This window comes from Xenopus tropicalis, chromosome 4 (genome assembly GCF_000004195.4).
Source record: "Xenopus tropicalis strain Nigerian chromosome 4, UCB_Xtro_10.0, whole genome shotgun sequence".
NCBI classification, from domain to species: domain Eukaryota; kingdom Metazoa; phylum Chordata; class Amphibia; order Anura; family Pipidae; genus Xenopus; species Xenopus tropicalis.
This window is the reverse complement of record NC_030680.2, coordinates 85,121,344-85,141,129: the sequence shown is the minus strand read 5'-3', so window position 1 is coordinate 85,141,129 and position 19,786 is coordinate 85,121,344. Positions and strand designations below refer to the sequence as shown.

At 37.3% G+C, this 19,786-nt stretch overlaps 1 protein-coding gene across 11 annotated transcripts in view; it reads right to left on the bottom strand.

The window, feature by feature from the left end:
* itgb3bp (integrin subunit beta 3 binding protein) overlaps positions 1-19,786 on the bottom strand; it is a 58,205-nt gene that overhangs the window by 11,819 nt on the left and 26,600 nt on the right. For 6 of the 11 annotated variants that reach the window (XM_031900889.1, XM_031900891.1, XM_002931593.5 and 3 more), the window contains exons 3-6: positions 14,919-14,961; positions 12,557-12,677; positions 9,768-9,834; positions 5,594-5,672 (exon numbers count right to left, since the gene is read on the bottom strand). In XM_031900889.1, coding sequence (XP_031756749.1) covers positions 5,594-5,672; positions 9,768-9,834; positions 12,557-12,677; positions 14,919-14,961 — 310 coding nt within the window. Of the gene's footprint in view, positions 1-5,593; positions 5,673-9,767; positions 9,835-12,556; positions 12,678-14,918; positions 14,962-16,376; positions 16,482-19,786 lie in introns of all 11 variants that reach the window. The other 5 variants (XM_031900886.1, XM_031900887.1, XM_031900888.1 and 2 more) reach the window with 1 other exon arrangement.

The window sequence follows — 19,786 nt, the reverse complement described above, 5'->3', positions numbered from 1 at the left end:
CCCAGGGGCAAATTTGCTTAGTGTTTATAAATGACCCCAATTGTCTCTTCATTTCAATCCACAAAAAATTCTAAAAATGTGCATAAGCAACTGCAGCTGAATTCCCAGCATCCCCTGTTAACCAGTCGACATGAATGACCAGTAACAAATCAGTGCAAATTAATGAGCATTTCAGTTAATGAGAATATGCTGGCTGCAGTGCTGCTTACTTGTCATATTCAAGGACAACACAGTCTGTTATAGTAACTTTGCATCTGCCTATGGCTGAAAGTGAATGATTAGGGTTCCCCATAGTGGCTAAAGCATCTAATGTTATACCACTGGATGCAAGGAGTTGGAATTAAATGCTCTCTGATATCATGCTGAAATACAACTGCTCACATGCCCACATGTAATCAAATTATAGATACATGGATTTTTATAGGTAAGGTAACTTCATTCATAATTAATTAAAATAGCTGCTACTTTTTGCAGTAATAAAGCTTTAAATAAACAGCTTTAATCTGGCCATACACGCACCAATTATATCGTACGAAACCTCATTTCGTCGGTGAGTTGACCGTTATCGCAGGATGCTGCTGATATTGGTCGACTCGCCGATCGGCCCAGTTTAAAGATTTTGATCGGGCGCCATAGAAGGCGCCTGAGCAAAATCTGTCTTCGGGGCTGAATTGGCAGAAGGAGGTAGAAATCTATTGTTTCTACCTCCTTATCTGCCGTTTCAGCCCTGAACGGTTAGTGGCGCATTGTACGATAAAGGTGGAGTTCATTTTCTGCAAAAAGGAACTGAAGTCTAAAGAAGTCTTTACAGTAGAACTTCGCACATTTAAGTATAATGAAATTAAATATTTTATGGTTTTACAAGATTTGTAATTGTAACCAACTTCTGGTTCTGACACTTGAAACAAAGTAACAGAAGTCATCTCTCCTCCAGTCTGTTCAGTGTTTTAACCAGGACACCAGAGAAAAGAAAGGGAAAGGTAATACTTCTTTCAGTAGCATATATTATATGCTAATAATTACATTTTGCAAAAAAAAAAAAAATGGATGGAATTTCCCTTTAAATCAGCATTTTTATCATAAGGTTTTTAAACGGGGTTTTAAAAGAGAGATGCAACAGATTTGCAATGAGGTTAAATCTAGAATTGTGACAAATACAGCATTAGAACCAGACTTTAGCAGTAGTTGTCAGACTTTTTTTTAGCTTGGGCCACTTTTGTGGGTTAAATATTTAGTCAGGGGGGCCCCTTTAGCTCATAACAGAGTAATAAAAACCTTGTGCATCCAGCTGTAGTTAAAAAAAATATCAAAGTGTTCATCCCAAATCTCATCCTAACTAACTTTAAAACTGGGTTTCTTAAGTATCTAGGAGAGCTCCCCAAACCTAACCCCCCTTCTTTGGGGCAGGCAACCCTCCTTTATATAACGCTATGGTTCGGGCCTACTTTTTTGTCATTCAATTTAAGACCAGCTTATCATTCTATCATAATACATAACAATTATCCGGACCCTTATCTACCAAGGGCCCATTGGAGCTTCTGAAGCCCAGTGTCACTGAATTAGCTGCACTGTGAAAAGTCCTGCCCTTTGGGGGAACACTGAAGCTAAATTCATGTTTACAGTAGAACGCATCAAAAGAGGTGCCCAACTGTTCTTAGTGGCCCTGGATTAACCCAAGGGTTACAAAGGAGAGGCATAATTAAAGCTACAGAATGTGAGGAACAGGTACACCAAAAAAAGTGTTTTAAAGTAATTAAAATATAATGTACTGTTGCCCTGCACTGGTAAAACTGGTGTGTTTTCTACAGTAACTCTACTATAGTTTATATAAATAAGCTTCTGTGTAGCAATGGGGGCGGCCATTCAAGCTGGAAAACAAGGTACAGGTTACATAGTAGATGAGCTCTGTAGTATATAACAGGGCTTTATCTGTTATCTGCTGAGTAACCTGTGCCTTTTCTCCTTTAAATGGCTGCCCCCATAGCTACTCAGCAGCTTTGTTTATGTAAACTATAATTGTCTTTCTGAGGCAAACACACCAGTGGTACCAGTGCAGGGCAACAGTGTTTTATACTGTAATTACTTTCATACTTTGGTGTTACTGTTCCTTTAAATTATTTGGTTAGCACTAGACTACAAAACCATCCCCGCAAACAACCAGCAACAAAACCGTTGGGGAAAACAAGAGATTGTCCACAGTGGTAGCAGAGCAGTGGGAAGCTCTGTTAAAAAATCATTTTAGCAGTGTAAATATCATGAAATGAGAGAATAAAAGTGAATGTAAATTGCAAGGTATATGTTCTGATATGCACTACTGTTAGTTGATTTTTCCAACAGAATTGTCAAGACACAGTATAAGCAGATGTTTATGGGCTCTTGCTGGGGATCACAGCAGTGTTGCAGTTTTTTTTGCTTATAAAACTGTCCTTGCATGGCGTGACTAGCGGATCATGTATTCTGTCCACTGATGTCACTGTTTAATTACTTTCTGGCTGATTTCCAAAAACATTTCTTAACTTTATGTACATAATCCCTAGGTTAGATAACGACTCACTGATCTACTGATGAGCCACGGGCTAGTTGTAGCTCTAGTATTGGCACAGAGGTCAGAATAGATGATAATGCAGTTGGTGAAAGAGTGTCTGTGTGGGGATCTCCCTGTAATTGTTCCCCTGAGACAACACTTGAGCTTAATTATTTTTTCAGGATGTGGTCCACTACACTAATCGATTTGACAAGTGTATATTACCTAGATCTATAGCTCTAGATCTAGATCTAAGCTCAGACATGGCAATCCACCAATATAAATATTTTCGTCGCCGAAGCAACTTTATCATATTTTGCGCGACTATTTAGTCGCCTTCGCGATTTTTTCATATTGAGCAGTTTTAAATGGCGGAAAAACCAATCTGATTTTTTCGCGACATGACGAAAAAGTTGCGGAAAATATACGAAAAAGTCGCGGAACATATGAAAAAGTCGCGACGGCAATGAAAAAGTCGCAAAAATACCGATCATTACAAAAAAAAAACGGATTCGGATGCCTTTGGACTGTTCGTGGATTAGTAAATCTCCCCCTATGTGTGTTTTCTAAAGCCCAAAACTTGAGCCATAAAAAATATTTAATTTCACTATCACAGTGATCACCTCTTCCCCAATTTCTAAATATTATGAAGATAATGTGCTCCACTGAAGTGGCTCAGCTGCAAATTTCTGGAACAGTGTCTAGTCATGAACATTTAGCCAATTAAAATGTTTGTGCAACCCTTTAATAAAATAATGTCCTGTGGCATGCCCCTCTAGTCTTAACACAAATCCTTTTTTAAAAGAACTAAAACAAACTTCAGGGACATTGTTTGGGGCATGGGGTGCTTAGCCCTGATGCTCTACAGCCATGGTTTCTTGATCTATATTTATGTTGCTTAGCTATGCAGTTGTCACAATGAAGCTCTTTTGTTCCAATTGTCCCCTGCTCTGCCTTAAGCACCATCTGGTCTACTTGTCTGCCAAGCACACAGGCTTTACCTACTGTCCTTACCAAATTAAATAACCTAAACTTTCTGCTTCATCAGATTTGTCTTTCACAAAGCAATATCAACAGGCTCAACCTTGCTGAATCCTTCTCATTTAATAAAAAGTTAGAGAAAGTTGCCAGACTGAGCCCCTTCAAGCCTATTAATTTTGCTTTGACCAATGAATTAGTCTGATTTTTGAAGCCTGGCGATCTACTCTATCATTCTTCCAACGATATTGCTATTATTTAAGAGGGTCCTAAAAAGCATCAGAAAGGAAGCCCATGTTATCTCTCTTGTTAAAACACAGAAAAGTTAAAACACAGAAATGCAAAATCTCCAACATTATATACATTTTTAATGAAGTATCTATCCAAAAAATACTCTTAGATTGATAGGGTAGGTTAATGAATTAACCAAATCTGGTTAGTTATCAGTTAACTCTGGGATCCCCCAACCTTTTATACCCATGAGCCACAGTCAAATGGAAAAAGTGTTGGGGAGCAAAACAAGCATGAAAAAAGTTACTGGGTGTGCAAATAAAAGCTATACTTGGCTAATTGGTAGCCCCTATGTGGACTGGTAGCCTATAGAAGGCTCTGTTTGGCTTTATACTGGGTTTTATGCAATCAACACTTGCTTCCAAGCCAGAAATTCAAAAATGAGCACTTGCTTTGAGGCCACTGGCCAACATCCATGGGGCTGGTGAGCAACATGTTGCTCACGAACCACTGGTTAGGGATCACATGTTTGCTTTCATTGTTTTACCTGCAGCTGGCTGAAACAAAAGCTAATCACTGCTATGGGTTACTGACCAGATACAGTTTATGATTCTTGTACAGACTTCACAAATGAGCAAAAAAGGAATACGCAGAAGCAAAAAAGGGAAGGTGCATGGTATAGAGCAAATGATCCCCAACCAGTGGTTCGTGAGCCAACATGTTGCTCACCAACCCCTTGGATGTTGCTTCCAGTGGCCTCAAAGCAGGGGCTTATTTTTATTTCTTGGTTTGAAAGCAAGTTTTGGTTGCATAAAAACCTGGCATAATGCCAAACAGAGCCTTCTATAGGCTGCAGTCCACACAGGGGCTACCAAATAGCCAATTATAGCTCTTATTGTCACCCCCAGGAACTTTCCCCATGCTTGTGTTGCTCCCCAACACTTTTTCCATTTGAATGTGGTTCACGGGTATAAAAGGTTGGGGATCCCTGGTATAGAGCCATGTATTATTTGAAAAAGGCAGTGTACAATGTTTTAGGGTGAGAACCCTTTTTTATGTGCTGAAAAGATTTCTACACTAATCATATTATATAAAAGAGAAGCTCCATGAGATCAGTTTATCTCCAACATGTGAACATCGCCACCATCTTAACTGTTTTTTTTCTTCCATCCTAGACATAAAAAAAGTATAGTTTTTACCCCTTACATGGTATGGCCACCTACCTATTTTTTAAAATGTTTGGGCAGACAGCCCAAAAAATTAAAGCAGCAGGAAATGAATAGAATTTTCAAGCAGGCCTGATCCCTAACTGACTGACTACTCTTAAATTCCCTCCTATTTTGTCTCTTTGCACCATGTAGTTTAAAATGTCATCTGATTGCTCACTATACCCAACAATTGAGAAATGATTGATGAAGCAGTTGATGTTATTGTTTCTTTTTGCTTATTTTACAATATAGGCCATTCTTATTCATGTTTACATTATAAGCCCTGCCTAGTTGCTATGACAACTATCATCCAAGCAATTAGATATCTGTTAAAAGTCCAAGCTAGAGAGTTGCAGGACAAAAAATTAATATCAGTTATACACTGTCAGACTACTATTGTGTACTTCATAAAACTCCAGACTGTTTTGGGTAAAAGTATGTTACTACTGATGGCAAAAAACATCTGGACAAATAGTTCATAAACATAATTATCATAACGCAAAGAAATCTAAACAAGAGAAGAATGAACACAAGTTCTATTATAGTGCCTGTTTAGTTCTACTTATATGCTTGAGTAGTGTACCTATAGCAGTAGCTGTGGTTCTGCTGCTGAGAAAATGGATGAAATAATTAAAGTTTTAAATTTACACACCTTTAGATTTTTCAGTTTCTGTCTCATTTTCATAAATGCCTCCAATGACTCTTCCATTTCTTTAAACAACTCAATGACACTAAAAGTAAAAAACAAAAAAAATGAATGGCTTTGTTTTTGTTATATAGTAAAAAATTTAATATAACTGTCTATTACAATATGTACATGAACCTTCTTCACATGTTGCAATCTGTTCTGCTCAGGGCCAGACTGGCTCACCAGGATACCAGGAGAAATCTTGTAGGTCCTGCCACACCAAACATACAGAGGCCAGAGTGTGCGACAGCTAGGGTATTATGATAAAGGTGGGGGTGTTGGTGGCACCGTGCTGCCTTCCTCTACCATGGCTGTTTTATTATCTTTCCTCCACTCCTTAACAGTCATGGAGGCAAATGGATAAATGTATCCAACATATTCTTGCCAGTGGTATGCATATTGCCCGAAAGAAGCCCCCCATGTTTCATTATTGTAGTTGCTCTCAGGTCCGCCACTTCCACACACATCCCTCTATGGGCCACCTGCCCATTTAGATTAGTACAACAGAGGCTTTTTCCGCACACCCTAGCTCTCCAAACTAGAACGCCCGGTGCACACTGCTAGAGGGATCGGCACCCTCCCAAAAACCAGTAGAACAGCAAAAAGCAAATGGCACTCAGGGCTAGAGGAAAAATTCCTTTAAAAAGTTTTTATTTGCGGAACAATGCAACGTTTCGATGCAAAGTAGCTTGATAAAGGGGCTACTTTGCCTTGAAACGTTGCATTGTTCCGCAAATAAAAACTTTTTAAAGGAATTTTTCCTCTAGCCCTGAGTGCCATTTGCTTTTTGCTGTTCCACCTGCCCATTTCCCACAGACCTGCAGAGCTTTATTATAGGACCTGAAGGTGGTTCCTACTGCAACTGGTCAGCACAAAGTGCATAAAAGTGGCTAATGTGTCCATCAGCTAGAAAAAGTCTACTGGGCAGGGTCCCATGGCTGAGTGTTATTCAAGTAGCTGAGTGGCAGGTAAACTGTAGGTATAAAGATGGTTGTCACATTCTGCCTTCATTATTTTTCTTATCTGCCTCTAGACTATTAACAGCACAAATATTTAAAATAATTCAATTCATATTTATTTTTAATAGTTCAGTTTGTAGTTATTATCTATCCTAAAGGCCCCCATACACGGGGCGATAGAAGCTGCCGATATCGGCCGCTTATCTGCCCGTGTAGGGGCAGAAACGAGTGGACTGGCCGACCGATATATGGCCTGGTTAAAAGATTCAGTCGGATCGGGGGCCGCATTGGCTCGTTGATGTGGTCCCCGAACCGACTGCCCCATTGCCGCCTACATAAACGATCGGATTATTTTTTTTCAACTTCAAGCTCCCCGATATCGCCCACCCGTAGGTGGGGATATCGGGGGAAGATCCGCTCGCTTGGCGATCTCACCAAACGAGCGGATCTTACCGTGTATGGGGACCTTAACTCTAAAACTAACATTAAAATTTTAGGGTTAAGATTAGGAAGGAGGAGGTCTGGTCAATGACAAATGATAGAGAAATATTTAGCACTCCTGGGCTCAGACAGCTGGTCTGAATTACAGAGGGTGCATCACCAGATTAAAAATGTTATTATTGACAGACTGACAGATCAGTGTGACAAAATCACAACATGGTCTTTTGTAACTGCTCACCCGAGGGAACACACATGATCAAAAGTAGCCAAATCTGGGCACACATGGCCGGTATAACATACGTTCTTTTAAAACACTATAAAAAAATTTGATTTCCAAATACATATAATGCATTAGATTAGATAGATTTATGTATCCGTGATATTCAATCTATTTCTTTTTTACAGCTACAGCTTCCAGCCACCCAACAATGTATAGCCAAAGTGGCTGCAGTTCTTCAAGAACTAAAAGGGCTTTAGATTCAAGTCTGTTTATTTTTTTCCCCATGACGAGGCTCCAACCTCACTGCATGTGGTCTCTTATGTCAGTTATTCCTGGTAAAAAAGGTGCACGTGTTCCTGAGGTATGTAGATGCTTTTCAAATAAAAGACACCGACAGTGTTTTACCTCCTTGCTGCACAAGCTATATGTAAAGTAATCCTCTGAACATCACTGTCGGCCTTTGGCAGCAACCCGGTATTAACACTGTCACAAGATGTAAATTTCAAATCTTTTTCTACACTCACACTCCTCTTACATTTAGAATAACAGTATTAAGTTGGAAATGGATACGGAAACTTGGAAACCAAATCCAGGCAATAGGGAAACTCCCATTTTGATCCCACAGAAGGACTGATTACAAGTGGCATTTACCAAGCACTTAAGCTGCTGTTTACTGCATTCCCGTGGCTGCAACAGATGGCAGCCAAGGGAGTAAATGTGAATGTCAGTGTAACTTACAAGATGTAAAATGCTTTGGGGGTTTGTAAAGTTCACGCCTAATTTCTGTTATCATTTGCTGAAGAATTCCATACTCAAAAAATTTACCTTGTGCCAAGATGATCCCAAAAACCTAGTTCCTTTCGTGCCCTGGAGGATTCTGTTTGCTTTGTAAGCTATACAAACCCAGCAATGTAATGGAGACAACCATGTGAAGAGTGAAAGCTGGATTTACTTTCTGACACATACACCCTCCTCTGAAAGATAATATGACTGGCTCAAACAATAATGTTTTCCATAACACATCAGTACTTAGCAAAGATTATGAGACACTGAAAGTGCTCACGCATGCTGAAAGCATGTCATTGCATTTTAACTATAGATCAGGTCTTTATAGGCAGGGTAAGGGAAAGAGGGATCTGTGATCCAAAAGAGAATACACAAATGTTAGTTGGATGTTATGCTTTACATAATATGGTCATATTGGGGAAATCAGTTTAATTCAAAGTCTATATCACAGCAAACTTAACGCATGTAAATAGAATTTGCAAGGTTAATGTTAGTATGGGCTACATAAGCCACATGCAGGCAGTTATATAAGCTACACACAGGCAGTTATACAGGTATGGGACCCGTTATCCGGAAACCCCTTTTTAAGAAAGCTCAGAATTACGGGATAATAAAACAGTACCTTGTGAATGCAATTAAGATATTATTAATCCTAATTAGAGGCAAAGCAATCCTATTCAGTCTATGTAATATTTTAATACTTTTTTAAAAAGACTTAAGGTATAGAGATCCAGATTACAGAAATATCCCTTATTTGGAAAACCCCGGGCCCTGAGCATTCTGGAAACAGGTCCCATACCTGTATCAGCTTAGATGCCCTTTTACTTGTGCAGATAATTTTAATGTGTATAGTATATATGTATTGGCATTTTAAAATAAACATTTGAACAGATTGCAAATATGTATTTGGTTCTGTAATAGTGGAGCTTATGTTACACATGTTTTTTTGACTGCTGCTGCCATGAAGTCTTTGGGAAACACACTGCCTAAAGCATACATGGATGTGATGTGGAGGGTGGGGCCCTGTCACCGTTACATGGGCAGCAGTCACCATATTTCCCATAGGTTGTCATGTCCATCCATGTTTTCCACCTTTATAGCAGCAGCAGTCAAAACACACCATGCAATATAAGCAGAAATATCTGTAACATAATGGCAACAGTTATTGCAAGGGAGTCTGCTTGTATTTTTGGCCATCATGCTCATATTAAAATATACTTCAGACTACAGAAGAAACATTGAGCCTGTGGATACCACACCTAAATATTTAAAGGGACACCCAAGTACAGTGGGTGCCTGGCAATACAAATGTGCAGCACCTAAGGGCTGATTTACTTACACAGGTAGTAACTATATCTGTGCAGTTATCCTTGGCAACCAATCTGATCTCTGCTTTTATTTCCTAACTTGCAGTTGACTGATTAAACCTACTGATTCCATAGCTGTACTGGTGCAATTATATTAGTAAATTTGTCCCCATAACCTGAACCAAAACCAGTGGGTAGGTAAGTCTACAGAAATGTGTCTTGCTTTAAAACAATTCACAGCAATCAATGCTGCTGTTGCTGAAAAGGTGCCTCAATATGTATCTAAATGGTTATAAATGTTTCCACATTTACATTAACACCTGAAAGCTTTACTCTGTATCTTCAGATCAGTTACTGTTAAGTTCCCTTTTCCTTACAAGTAATATACTCTTTCATCAACTACTTTAATGAAATCAATAGCTTACTCTGCATTTCCATCTGTTAGAAGCTGCCCTCTGCTGGCCTTTTCTGGTACAGACTCGACATCAGTAGCTGTTAAATCAAGAAAAATATAAAAGAATCACAGTTAAAAGACAGGTGCAATTATCTTAAGTATCCTAGAAGTACAACAATTACCAGACAGCTAGACTTAGGCCAAAGGACTAGTACGAGTATGGGCTCAATTATACTCTCTGTGCTTTGGACCTGCTGTCAAATGTACAAAAAAAAAAATGAAAAAAATGCTTGTTTAAATAGAACATCATGTGAAATGGCATCCCCATATTTTTGCTACAACAGCAAAGAAATGAATACGAATACACATGCTTTTTGCAAGAAGCTCATTCTACAGACACTGCCAAATTTACAACAAAACGTAAAAAGAAATTTACACCTGTAATACAACAACTGGTACTGTATTACAAAAATAAGGCATCATACCACATGCATTTGTAAGAGCCTTGTAGTGTGAATATTTCTCTGGTCTGCAAAAGTGTACTTGGCAATGATATAATTAAACATTACTGGCCACCCCAAGCAATGTAATTTTAGGGTCTCCTATGCCACATAACTAGGGAAAGATTATCTGTTGCACACCAATGTACTGAAACTTTGCATCAATCACAACTGACAATGGGCCCTTTCATGTTACTGGGCAGCAGCCGCTTACTCTGTTGTGTCTGACACCTAATTTAAGCCTGTTATTCTGCCACTTGTTCTTTATATACAGATTGGGGATCTTTTTGTAGTTTTACACACAATGAATTAACTCATGATGCATGTTGTGTAATTCCTTCCAAATCCCAGCTCATTTGTAAACACACATTTTACACAAGGGCTACCACAATGTGCTGTATGTTATCTCATATATCAAGCTGTTAGGAACGGTTAATGAGGCTATCATGGGGCTAGACTATTCACCCCACTGACAACATCTGGCTCTGGCTACTTAGTTTAAAATCAAGAACCAGGTGACAAATCATTGCTGACATTTATCTACCCTGTTACCAACAGACCTATCTGTAACGTGCCATTTTACCGTTTTTAAAACAAACAGTAGGTTGTCAGTGAATTCTATTGATTTCCTACATTTATTCTACTGTTATCCATAAGTTTTTTTTACTTTTCTTAACATAAAGAAGAAATGTACTTCTAAGCACCTTTACAATATATATGTTAATTATGATTTTAAGCTGCTTTCAATTTTGTTGAAAGTCTTATTTTTTAATTTTCTTCCACTGTGTCTTCAGACTGTACCAGTGAAGCAATAATGCAGCAGCCAGTTCTACTCTAGCAAAGACTCCCACGAACCCTTGCATTTTTTGTAATAAAAATTACAGTAGTGTGCGGGCCATTGTAGTAACTGGAGTCTAGGCTGAAGGAGAGCAGACTATTCTCACACTGGTTTAATGGTTCATGTAGCCAGGACCAGCAGTGTGTTAAATAGCAATGATCAGGGACACAGCTTTTATTAGTGCTTATATTTATAAATAGCTTTTAAATTGTTGAAAATGTTTAATATATATTGAAAATGTGTTCAAAATAAAGTTTGCACTCATCATGAAAAAATATGTATTTGGGTTTAATGGACTACACATTTTGCATGCTGTTTTACGAAAGCGTTTCCACATCTAAGAAGTACATAGTGCAATATAAACCTACTTGATTTTAGGTTAAAAAACATAACACAAATCTTTTGCTAGCTGATCTAATGGGTAGTTAAAAGGAACGGCAAAAGATGATTTCAGGTTCTCCTGGTTCCTTAGCTATGTCTCAGAACTGGCACTTTACACACACAGGTTGGATAAGAAAAATAAAGAGCTAAAAATAATACTGTCAGCCATTATCAAACAGCAATTCAATTCTATTTATTTTTTATTTTATTTATCATTTACCATACCTTACACAAAAAAGATAGTCATGCAATAAAACAGAGGCATAAAATAATGATAACAGCAAAACTTAGATGCAGCAAAGTGTATTTGTTAGTGACACAAACACTTGTAATGGAGTATTCTTTAAACACAAATTAGACTGATGTCTGTACTAACATAGTTATTCTGCCTCTCTTTGCTTGGTTTGGGGAGTTATAAACTGTTAAAGGCCAATATACACCAACTAATACTCCTTAGTATATAAAGAGAAAGTTACATCCAGTTACCAGGGCCAGCCACATTATACTGCCAGTTCTCTGGCCAAATTTTATTATGCCTGAGGCACCTGTGCCCACCACAGCCCAAAGAAAGCAAATTCTTCAGCACACCACTTACATATTTCAGTGGTGCATTTTTTCCCTGGCTGCTTCTAATCCAAATAACAGTCAGTCGTACCTTGTATTGGGAGAAGCACACCTCCATATTCTGAAAAATGGCTTTAAGTCATTTATTTCATCAGAAATGTGGCACAAGTGGCACTATGCCCACCTCACAACATTTTGACAACAGAAAAATAGCTGAAAAGTTAACCCAGATTATATTCTGTACACATTCTTCATATATAACTGGTTGAACTTGATGGATATGTCTTTTTCAACTTCTAAGTAACTAAAGTGGGAAGAAAGAATAATCATGCAGCTAGGAGTCATAAAAGCATGGGCTAAAGTCAACTCAGATTCCCAGACAAGGATGGATGGGCATGAAAACATGCATGCAAGGGTCCCTACACAGAAGGCGCTAAATCACAATATTTATATACAAGGCTAATTGCACACAAGGTGCTTATTCATTAGCTGCAGGGCCACAGTGGAAACAGCACCAAACTTATTTCTTAAACTGACCTTGTTGTGCATCTTGCCTAAAATTGTTTCCTTTCTTTACTGTGGAGGGTAAGGGGCAAGCTCCAGTTGCAGGGGAAAATTGATAAACCTGGAGGTTTGTCTTTAACGGAGTCTCTGTGTGCTGTTAGAAAACAAAAAAAAAAAGAAAAACAAATGAAAACCCTAAAAATTACAAAATGCTAAAAATGTTTAGGAAAAAAAAGATGGCGTTGTGTTCTGTTATGGTTAAGATATGCAGGATTAAAAAAAAGTTACATACCATATAGAAATGCTACTAGCAGACAACAAAATCATGCCCCCAAATGTTTCTCCAAAACTGTACCATAATACATTATTTGGAAGCTCATCAATGATTTGTCACTTATTTGCCCACACCAAATGCACCCCATCACTGGGTCCTGAAAGCTATAGGCTGGCTTGAGCACCACTAGTATAGACAATGCAAAATGACTTATACCATTTAAAACCAGTTACACTTTACAGAACTAAAAATAAACATTGACTATTTTACTCAAATGCTCAGACTTCCAATTTTTACAAAATATTATTTAGAAGTTTATATATTTGTAACAATGGCATATTAAAAAGTGTCGTGGTACTTGTACAATGTTCACTGACTCTAAAAGTGGGAAAAAAATGGAAAAAGATATTTTTGAAAAAGAAAATTCTTAGTTTAGCATCAGTGTGTTTCTATTTTATTCATATTTATTACATATGTATAAATGCATGCAGGTATTGTACAGCAAGAATGGTCTTCCCGCACAGTCAAACACAGCAGTTCATAAGCACCTAGAGGCACTTGAACATTTCCAAAACCAGCAAAATGGTTTGGCTTACCTCAGCATGTTTGGTTAGCCTGCAGGGTTAACAATATCACAATGTTAAATTGCCCAGAGTGCTTTCTTGAGCACTTTTGCAATATATATTTTTTCATTTTAAATTTCATGATGATGTTAGCAGTGACCACCATGAATGTGTGTCTGATTAGAGTGCCCACTGCTTTTTTGTCTAGGTAGTGGCACTTCTGTTGTACATTCATGATATTAGTTGTGAACCACTGCTAACATCATGAAAACTTAAAGAAAAATAGTAAATTGGAAAATGGAGAACACTGAGCATATTTACATACTGTATGTCAACTCAGCTGACCTCTTTTGATACTATGACTACTACACAATATAAAATTGATTGCTGTCAATCAAGCCAGTTGCCAGCCCAGCTCTCCATATTAGACAATTAAGCACAAGTTTCACACCATATCAACTGGCCATAAATTTTAGATGGAGCCCCCTACACTAATGACCATGCAAGAATATAGTTATTTCTATAAAAAACAAAAAATCAGCCAGTGTGTGGACTGGTTTAAAAGTAAAAACAGCATTCCAAGTAAATCCTGAAACAGAACATTAAATACTTAAAGGTCATAATAAACTGAACAAATGGGTTTTAATGGGACAGTTGTTTAGGGGCAGCCAGGGGTTGTATATTACCTATTTCCTGTCTAAAAAGCATCTGAGTACAACCCTTTATACAATTAGTACCCACACTAATACTTACTATTGGCAACAACCGATTCTACACTTGTATATCATGAAGCATTTGGCATTAGGCAAAGTATGTTTGGCCTGAAAAATATGCTGTGATGAGATGTACAAACACAACTGTAATAGTTCAGCTTATAGTTGCAGCGGTATTTTACTGCTTGATAATGGCAGAGCAGCGCAGACAAACAATTAGATTCTCAACATAAAAAAAGATTATCTGGTGTTTGGTTCCTATTTGCATATTGTAATATGCACAATGTAACATTATCATAACTCCATATTGTTTAGCATAGAGGTCGATGACAAGAATGCTGCTGGTGCAATTATACAGTTCAGAACTGATGAATGACTTCCCTTCAACTTCTAACGCATTCTATTTAGAAAATGACTACAGGGCAAATAGAAATGCACTTGTCTTTTTCTTTATAACAGGTCCATCCTGTCGACAGGCCTTAAATCTAATACCCTTGGAAGGCATGTTACTGCTCCCACTCTAAGTAGGAGCATGCTTGCTATATCTAGCACCTAATATGATCTAGATTGATTATATAACTGTGACAGATGCAAACTTAAAGGATCTCATATTTAATGTCCCGCTGCTTCTAGTAAATATTTAACTACTCTGTTGCCTGGTAAATTGTAGTCAAAACCACTAGAGAAATGAAGAATCTGCTTTTCTATTTTCTGGCTCAAAAGAGCTTAGCAGAAAAGAAAAAGAAAAAGAAAAAAAAGTAGCAGATGCATTGAGCTGACTGCCACTAAGTGACGGCAGAGGATTTATTCTTTCTAGTGCAAAGGCCCAATTAATGGATACTTACTTTATCTTTTTCAGAGGCCTCCAGCTTTAGTGATCTTCTAACTCTAAAGAGATGGTGGTGAGAATAAAACACGTTAAGGTAAGAATTCTATTTGGAAAATTAAATATCATCTTTTGGCACAGGGCCATTTTTTACACCTCCAGTGGTATTGCCATTCAATTTATAAGACAGGACATGTTGCAGTTAGATATTGATGGGTTACTATTATAGGTAATATTATTAACACATATCTATAAAATGCCAACATTTCACTGCATTGTACAATAAATGGGTGAATATATTACACATACAAGAAAACATACAAAATAACCAATAAAAGAGGTATAGAGGGCCCTGCCAAAAAGAGCTTATTTATCAGAACAAGGTAAGATTCTGTCATATTACCATACCTGTTTTTTTTTTCATCGAAACCACAGATAAAAGGACTACAAATATTTATACAGGTTCTTCAGTAGCCCCAAATATTTATGTAAGAATGAGGATCCCAAACCTACTTCAATTTTCTTTTTTTCTGATTGTCGCCATCCCTGCAATCTACACATTTCTTTTCATGTCTCTAGCACTTCCTTTACCTCCTCTTCCACTCTTTTCTTGTCTCATATGCTTCTATAACATTTATTTGCCACATAACTATCTTTTTTTCAGCATTGTTAATCTACCCTTTCCCTTCCAAATACTATTATTTTATGTTCAGTTCAGCTTCTGCCTTCCATCCTCTCCATTCTGCTTATACTACTTTCTTTTCTTCTTACCAAATCCAATTTTCTCTACTGACATATTAGGGACATTTTGTGGGTAAGGGCAAAGTCACACATAAAACTTTGTTGCCCAAGGGAGATCACGTCTCCTGTGTGGCAAAGATGGCCTGTGTGGCCAAAAATACCCTCTAAGTCAGAAGAATGGGGATTGCCACAAGTGTTTAACATGCAGTGATACCCACTCAATTAAATTAAAGTACTTCATATGTTTCCCTAAAACACGCTGATGGCTGCATTTAATTTACATGAGGAAAACACAAGAGACATATACCATTACACTGTCCCTATTATAAAAATCCATGAAATTGGAGTGAATGTTTAATAAATCTGTTTCACAATAATTTTTTTTATCGCTGTTTATATATTTTATACACATATTTAGGCCCAAGTATAATATATACAATACTATTATATATGGCACACGTCATGGTTTGTTTACCCTTGAAAAATGTCACAAATTGTCCTGTTGTCCTGTTAAATGCAATACTTTTTTGCAGTACACTACTGACAAATGGCATGACTAAAGGTGGCCATACAAGCAGCATAACTAAAGGTGACAATACATGGGTCAATAAAAGCTACTGATTTGGTACTTCCAGACTGAGTCAGCTTATTGACATGTGTATAGGCACCTTTAGTCAGCTAGTTAAAGCATATTAAATGTGTGCCTTAATCACAACAGCAGCTTAATATTGCCCACCTCCAGGATGGCATATTAGGGAAAGATCTGCTCATTTGGCAAACTTGCAACAATTGGATCTTTAAGTGCATGGTTATCTTGAGTTGTTTTGCAGCACAACAAAAACTATAAGGAAAAAACAAAAACAGTATAACCTATCTGTGCAAATTATTGTGTGGATTTTTAGAAATACATCAGTTCCCCTTTGAAATGTACAAATCCTCTTCTTTCTTGAGGTGATTATAGACAAAATTTTGGCCAAAGAGCAGCATTCATTTCAGACATTTTAAAATCACTAGAAAATATTAGCTCAATTATTAACAAATAAAATGGGATACTACAGAGGTTGAAAAGAATACAGGAAAAGAATTAGAATAGAATAGGCAAACTACCAATTAGGCTCACACTGGGCTGAGATTGGCACATTTGAAGACACACAAAATTAAAGGATCATTTTCCATAAAAATACAAAAAAAGTATTTATTTGAATATATTGTACTATCACTTCCCATAAAAGTAAATTTAAAATAAAGTATGTATTTGAATATATTGTAAGTTGAAAGTTACTTAGATTTACATTTTCTTTTTATTTATTTTGGAATGGTTTCTTTTCCTCTTAGCAACTTTTATATTAGAGAGGAAAATTTGCAAATGGATATACTATTTGCAAATGCTCAGCTTAGTATATATGAACTGTCCATTTAAAATGAATATTTGAGACTATTACGGTTACTTTATTGTTTTCTATACACAGTCTAAACATTGAAAACGCTGGCAAAACCAACTTGGAAAATATTTTTGGAAATTATATATATATATATATATTCATTCATTCAACATTTAACAATATGAATGACTTGCTAGAGATCTGTAGCTGTCATACAAGCTTCCTTGCATAACAAATATGGATCAACATTTATAAAATAGAGTTTGCAGGTCTCCATAGTCTATAACAGAATATGCAAGGCATTATAGTAAAGGGAGTCTTGGACGGAGGAAAGATGTCTCTTGCTACATTGTTTCAATGGTCAGAAACAGCAGTGCAGAGAATAGCAAGGAACATACAGATACTGCTTTCAGTAGTTATTTACACATCATTTTAAACTGAAATTGAAAATGTTAAATTCATGTATATTGGATAATGTAGAGCTGGGCGGTATGACCAAAAATTTATATCACGGTATTTTTCAAAATTATATCGGTATCACGGTATTTGACGGTATTTTTTTTTCCAATTAACATTGGTGGCCCGGGCCCCTAAATATTGCTATTGAGACAATTAGTATTTAATCCACAGGGAACAAAGTTGAAAATATATGGAAAGGCTCGTGTTGGTACAATTCCTCAGAGGTTCTAAATCGGTATATGAAGCACTGCCTCATGCAGTTCTGTACTTGGAATGTGCAATTTTGGTTTGTACCAGTGAGGCGCAAGAAGAGGGAGCATGTAACCAGCTGTGACCAGCAGGAAGCTTTCCCCCCACTTTCCCCTTACAATTACGATTATTATTTATAAGCACCACCCCCCATAAAGCAAGTTGGCCAGTGATGCGGCCAGCGATGCGGCCCGTGCCGCTTCTGTTGCGCCCCGTGCGTACATGACGTCAGTACGCACGGGCGCACCGTGCATACTGACGTCATGTACGCACGGGGCACAACCCGATCATCACCGGTATGGGGGTATTTCAAAAATGAATATCGGTTTTTAAAAAAAAAACGGTATTCGGTATTTTACGGTATACCGCCCAGCACTAGGATAATGTGTAATGTATAATGCAAAGGTCCAAAGTTAGAATAATAGGCATTTTTAGCCACCCCTACTTGCCTTGAAAAAAAAGCTATATATTAAATACAAAACCTTCTAAAACCTGCCACTTTGATGTCCAGTGGGAGGGAACTAGTGTATATGTTCTTTGTGTTCTCTGTCCTTTAGGTCATATTTATCCTTTTAAATTTAACAACATGGGCATTCTATAAATGTAAAAAAACATTTATTTTTTTTAGAAACATTGTAAAATTTTAAACTCAAAAGGTGAATTCTTGCAACTGTCAGATAAACTACCAAAGAAAATGCAACACTTTCTGATCATTAAATGCAAAATCTTAACTTTTTTTTTTTTTTTTTTTAATTACAATTAAAAAAAACATCACCAGTTAAAATACATCTTCAACTTAGAAACAGATGGATTAGTCAACAAGTTAAAAGTCACTGAACCTTAAGAAACTATGTTCTACCACACTCACAGACATGCCAAGCACTCCCTTACTCTTGCCAAAATCCAAAGTAGATGCCCAGCTGTCAATAGCAAAGCTAGAAAAGGAAAGCTGAATGTTTTTAATGTTTTCAATCTCGCAGCTGTCATCTAAATAGCACACATTAGCATTTTATTACAGACCTAATACCAACACCAAGAATGATTTTAAAATGGTGCAGAACAACTTTGCATATTTACATGTATTCAACATACTGCAATACATACAGTGTAGGCTGGACAGGTAGCAGAGAATTAGCCCATATGATCTCACTTACTATCTACTATCCAAACTGAATTGCAAGCAGTCATTTGTGTCCAATTGAATTCTTAATTATAGTTATCTTTAAGCAACAACTATTTTTTGAAATTAGTCCTAGCTGGCAGGGGCAAATGATTTTGCTTTTGTAAGGGCTCATACTGACAAGCGTTTTTATCTGCGCTTCCCTGTGGTGGTATTCTCCATCTCCTGCATTCCACCACAGGGGAGTGCAGGAACAAACTCACACCATTCTTCCTTTTGGGGCTGTACTCACACAGGCGTATGTAAGCACTAATGCAGGTGGAATGTAGTATGTTTTGTTTCACCTGAGTTTGGTGCTTACATGCAGTGGAATGCAGGAGAACGCCACCACAGAGGTTGCTGATAAAAATGTTCGTCAGTACGAGCTCTGAAGAATACTTCCAACAGCATCTGAAATCCATGCACCACCTTCGACAAAAGTATGGAACAATGTTTGGAACAGAGAAAATTCAGGAGAAAGAGCACAAGAGAGTCAGCTTCTTCCTTATATATCAGTAAACTGATAGGGTTGGAGCACTAGAGAAACAAAAATGAACTTCAATCAGAGTTCCCTACAAGCTTTTTTGCTAAGAAACAAGAGAACAAAAGTATAGTTTCATCAATAGGCACACTGAACTAATCTTTTTGGTTATCCAAAAAACCTAAACAAAACTAATATCAAAAAGGCCAAACTGTACACCGTATATTGTACAAGTATATTTTTATCTATAAGCACACTAAACTAAGTTTTTCAAGATACCTGAACAAAACTGATTAATATCAAAAAGGCCAAGTTATACGAGGTAATACCATTATTTTAAATTGTAACAAAGTGACAGAATCCAGGCTATTGGATTTACAGGTGAATATTCTCAGGGCTGGATTTCTGTTTAGGGT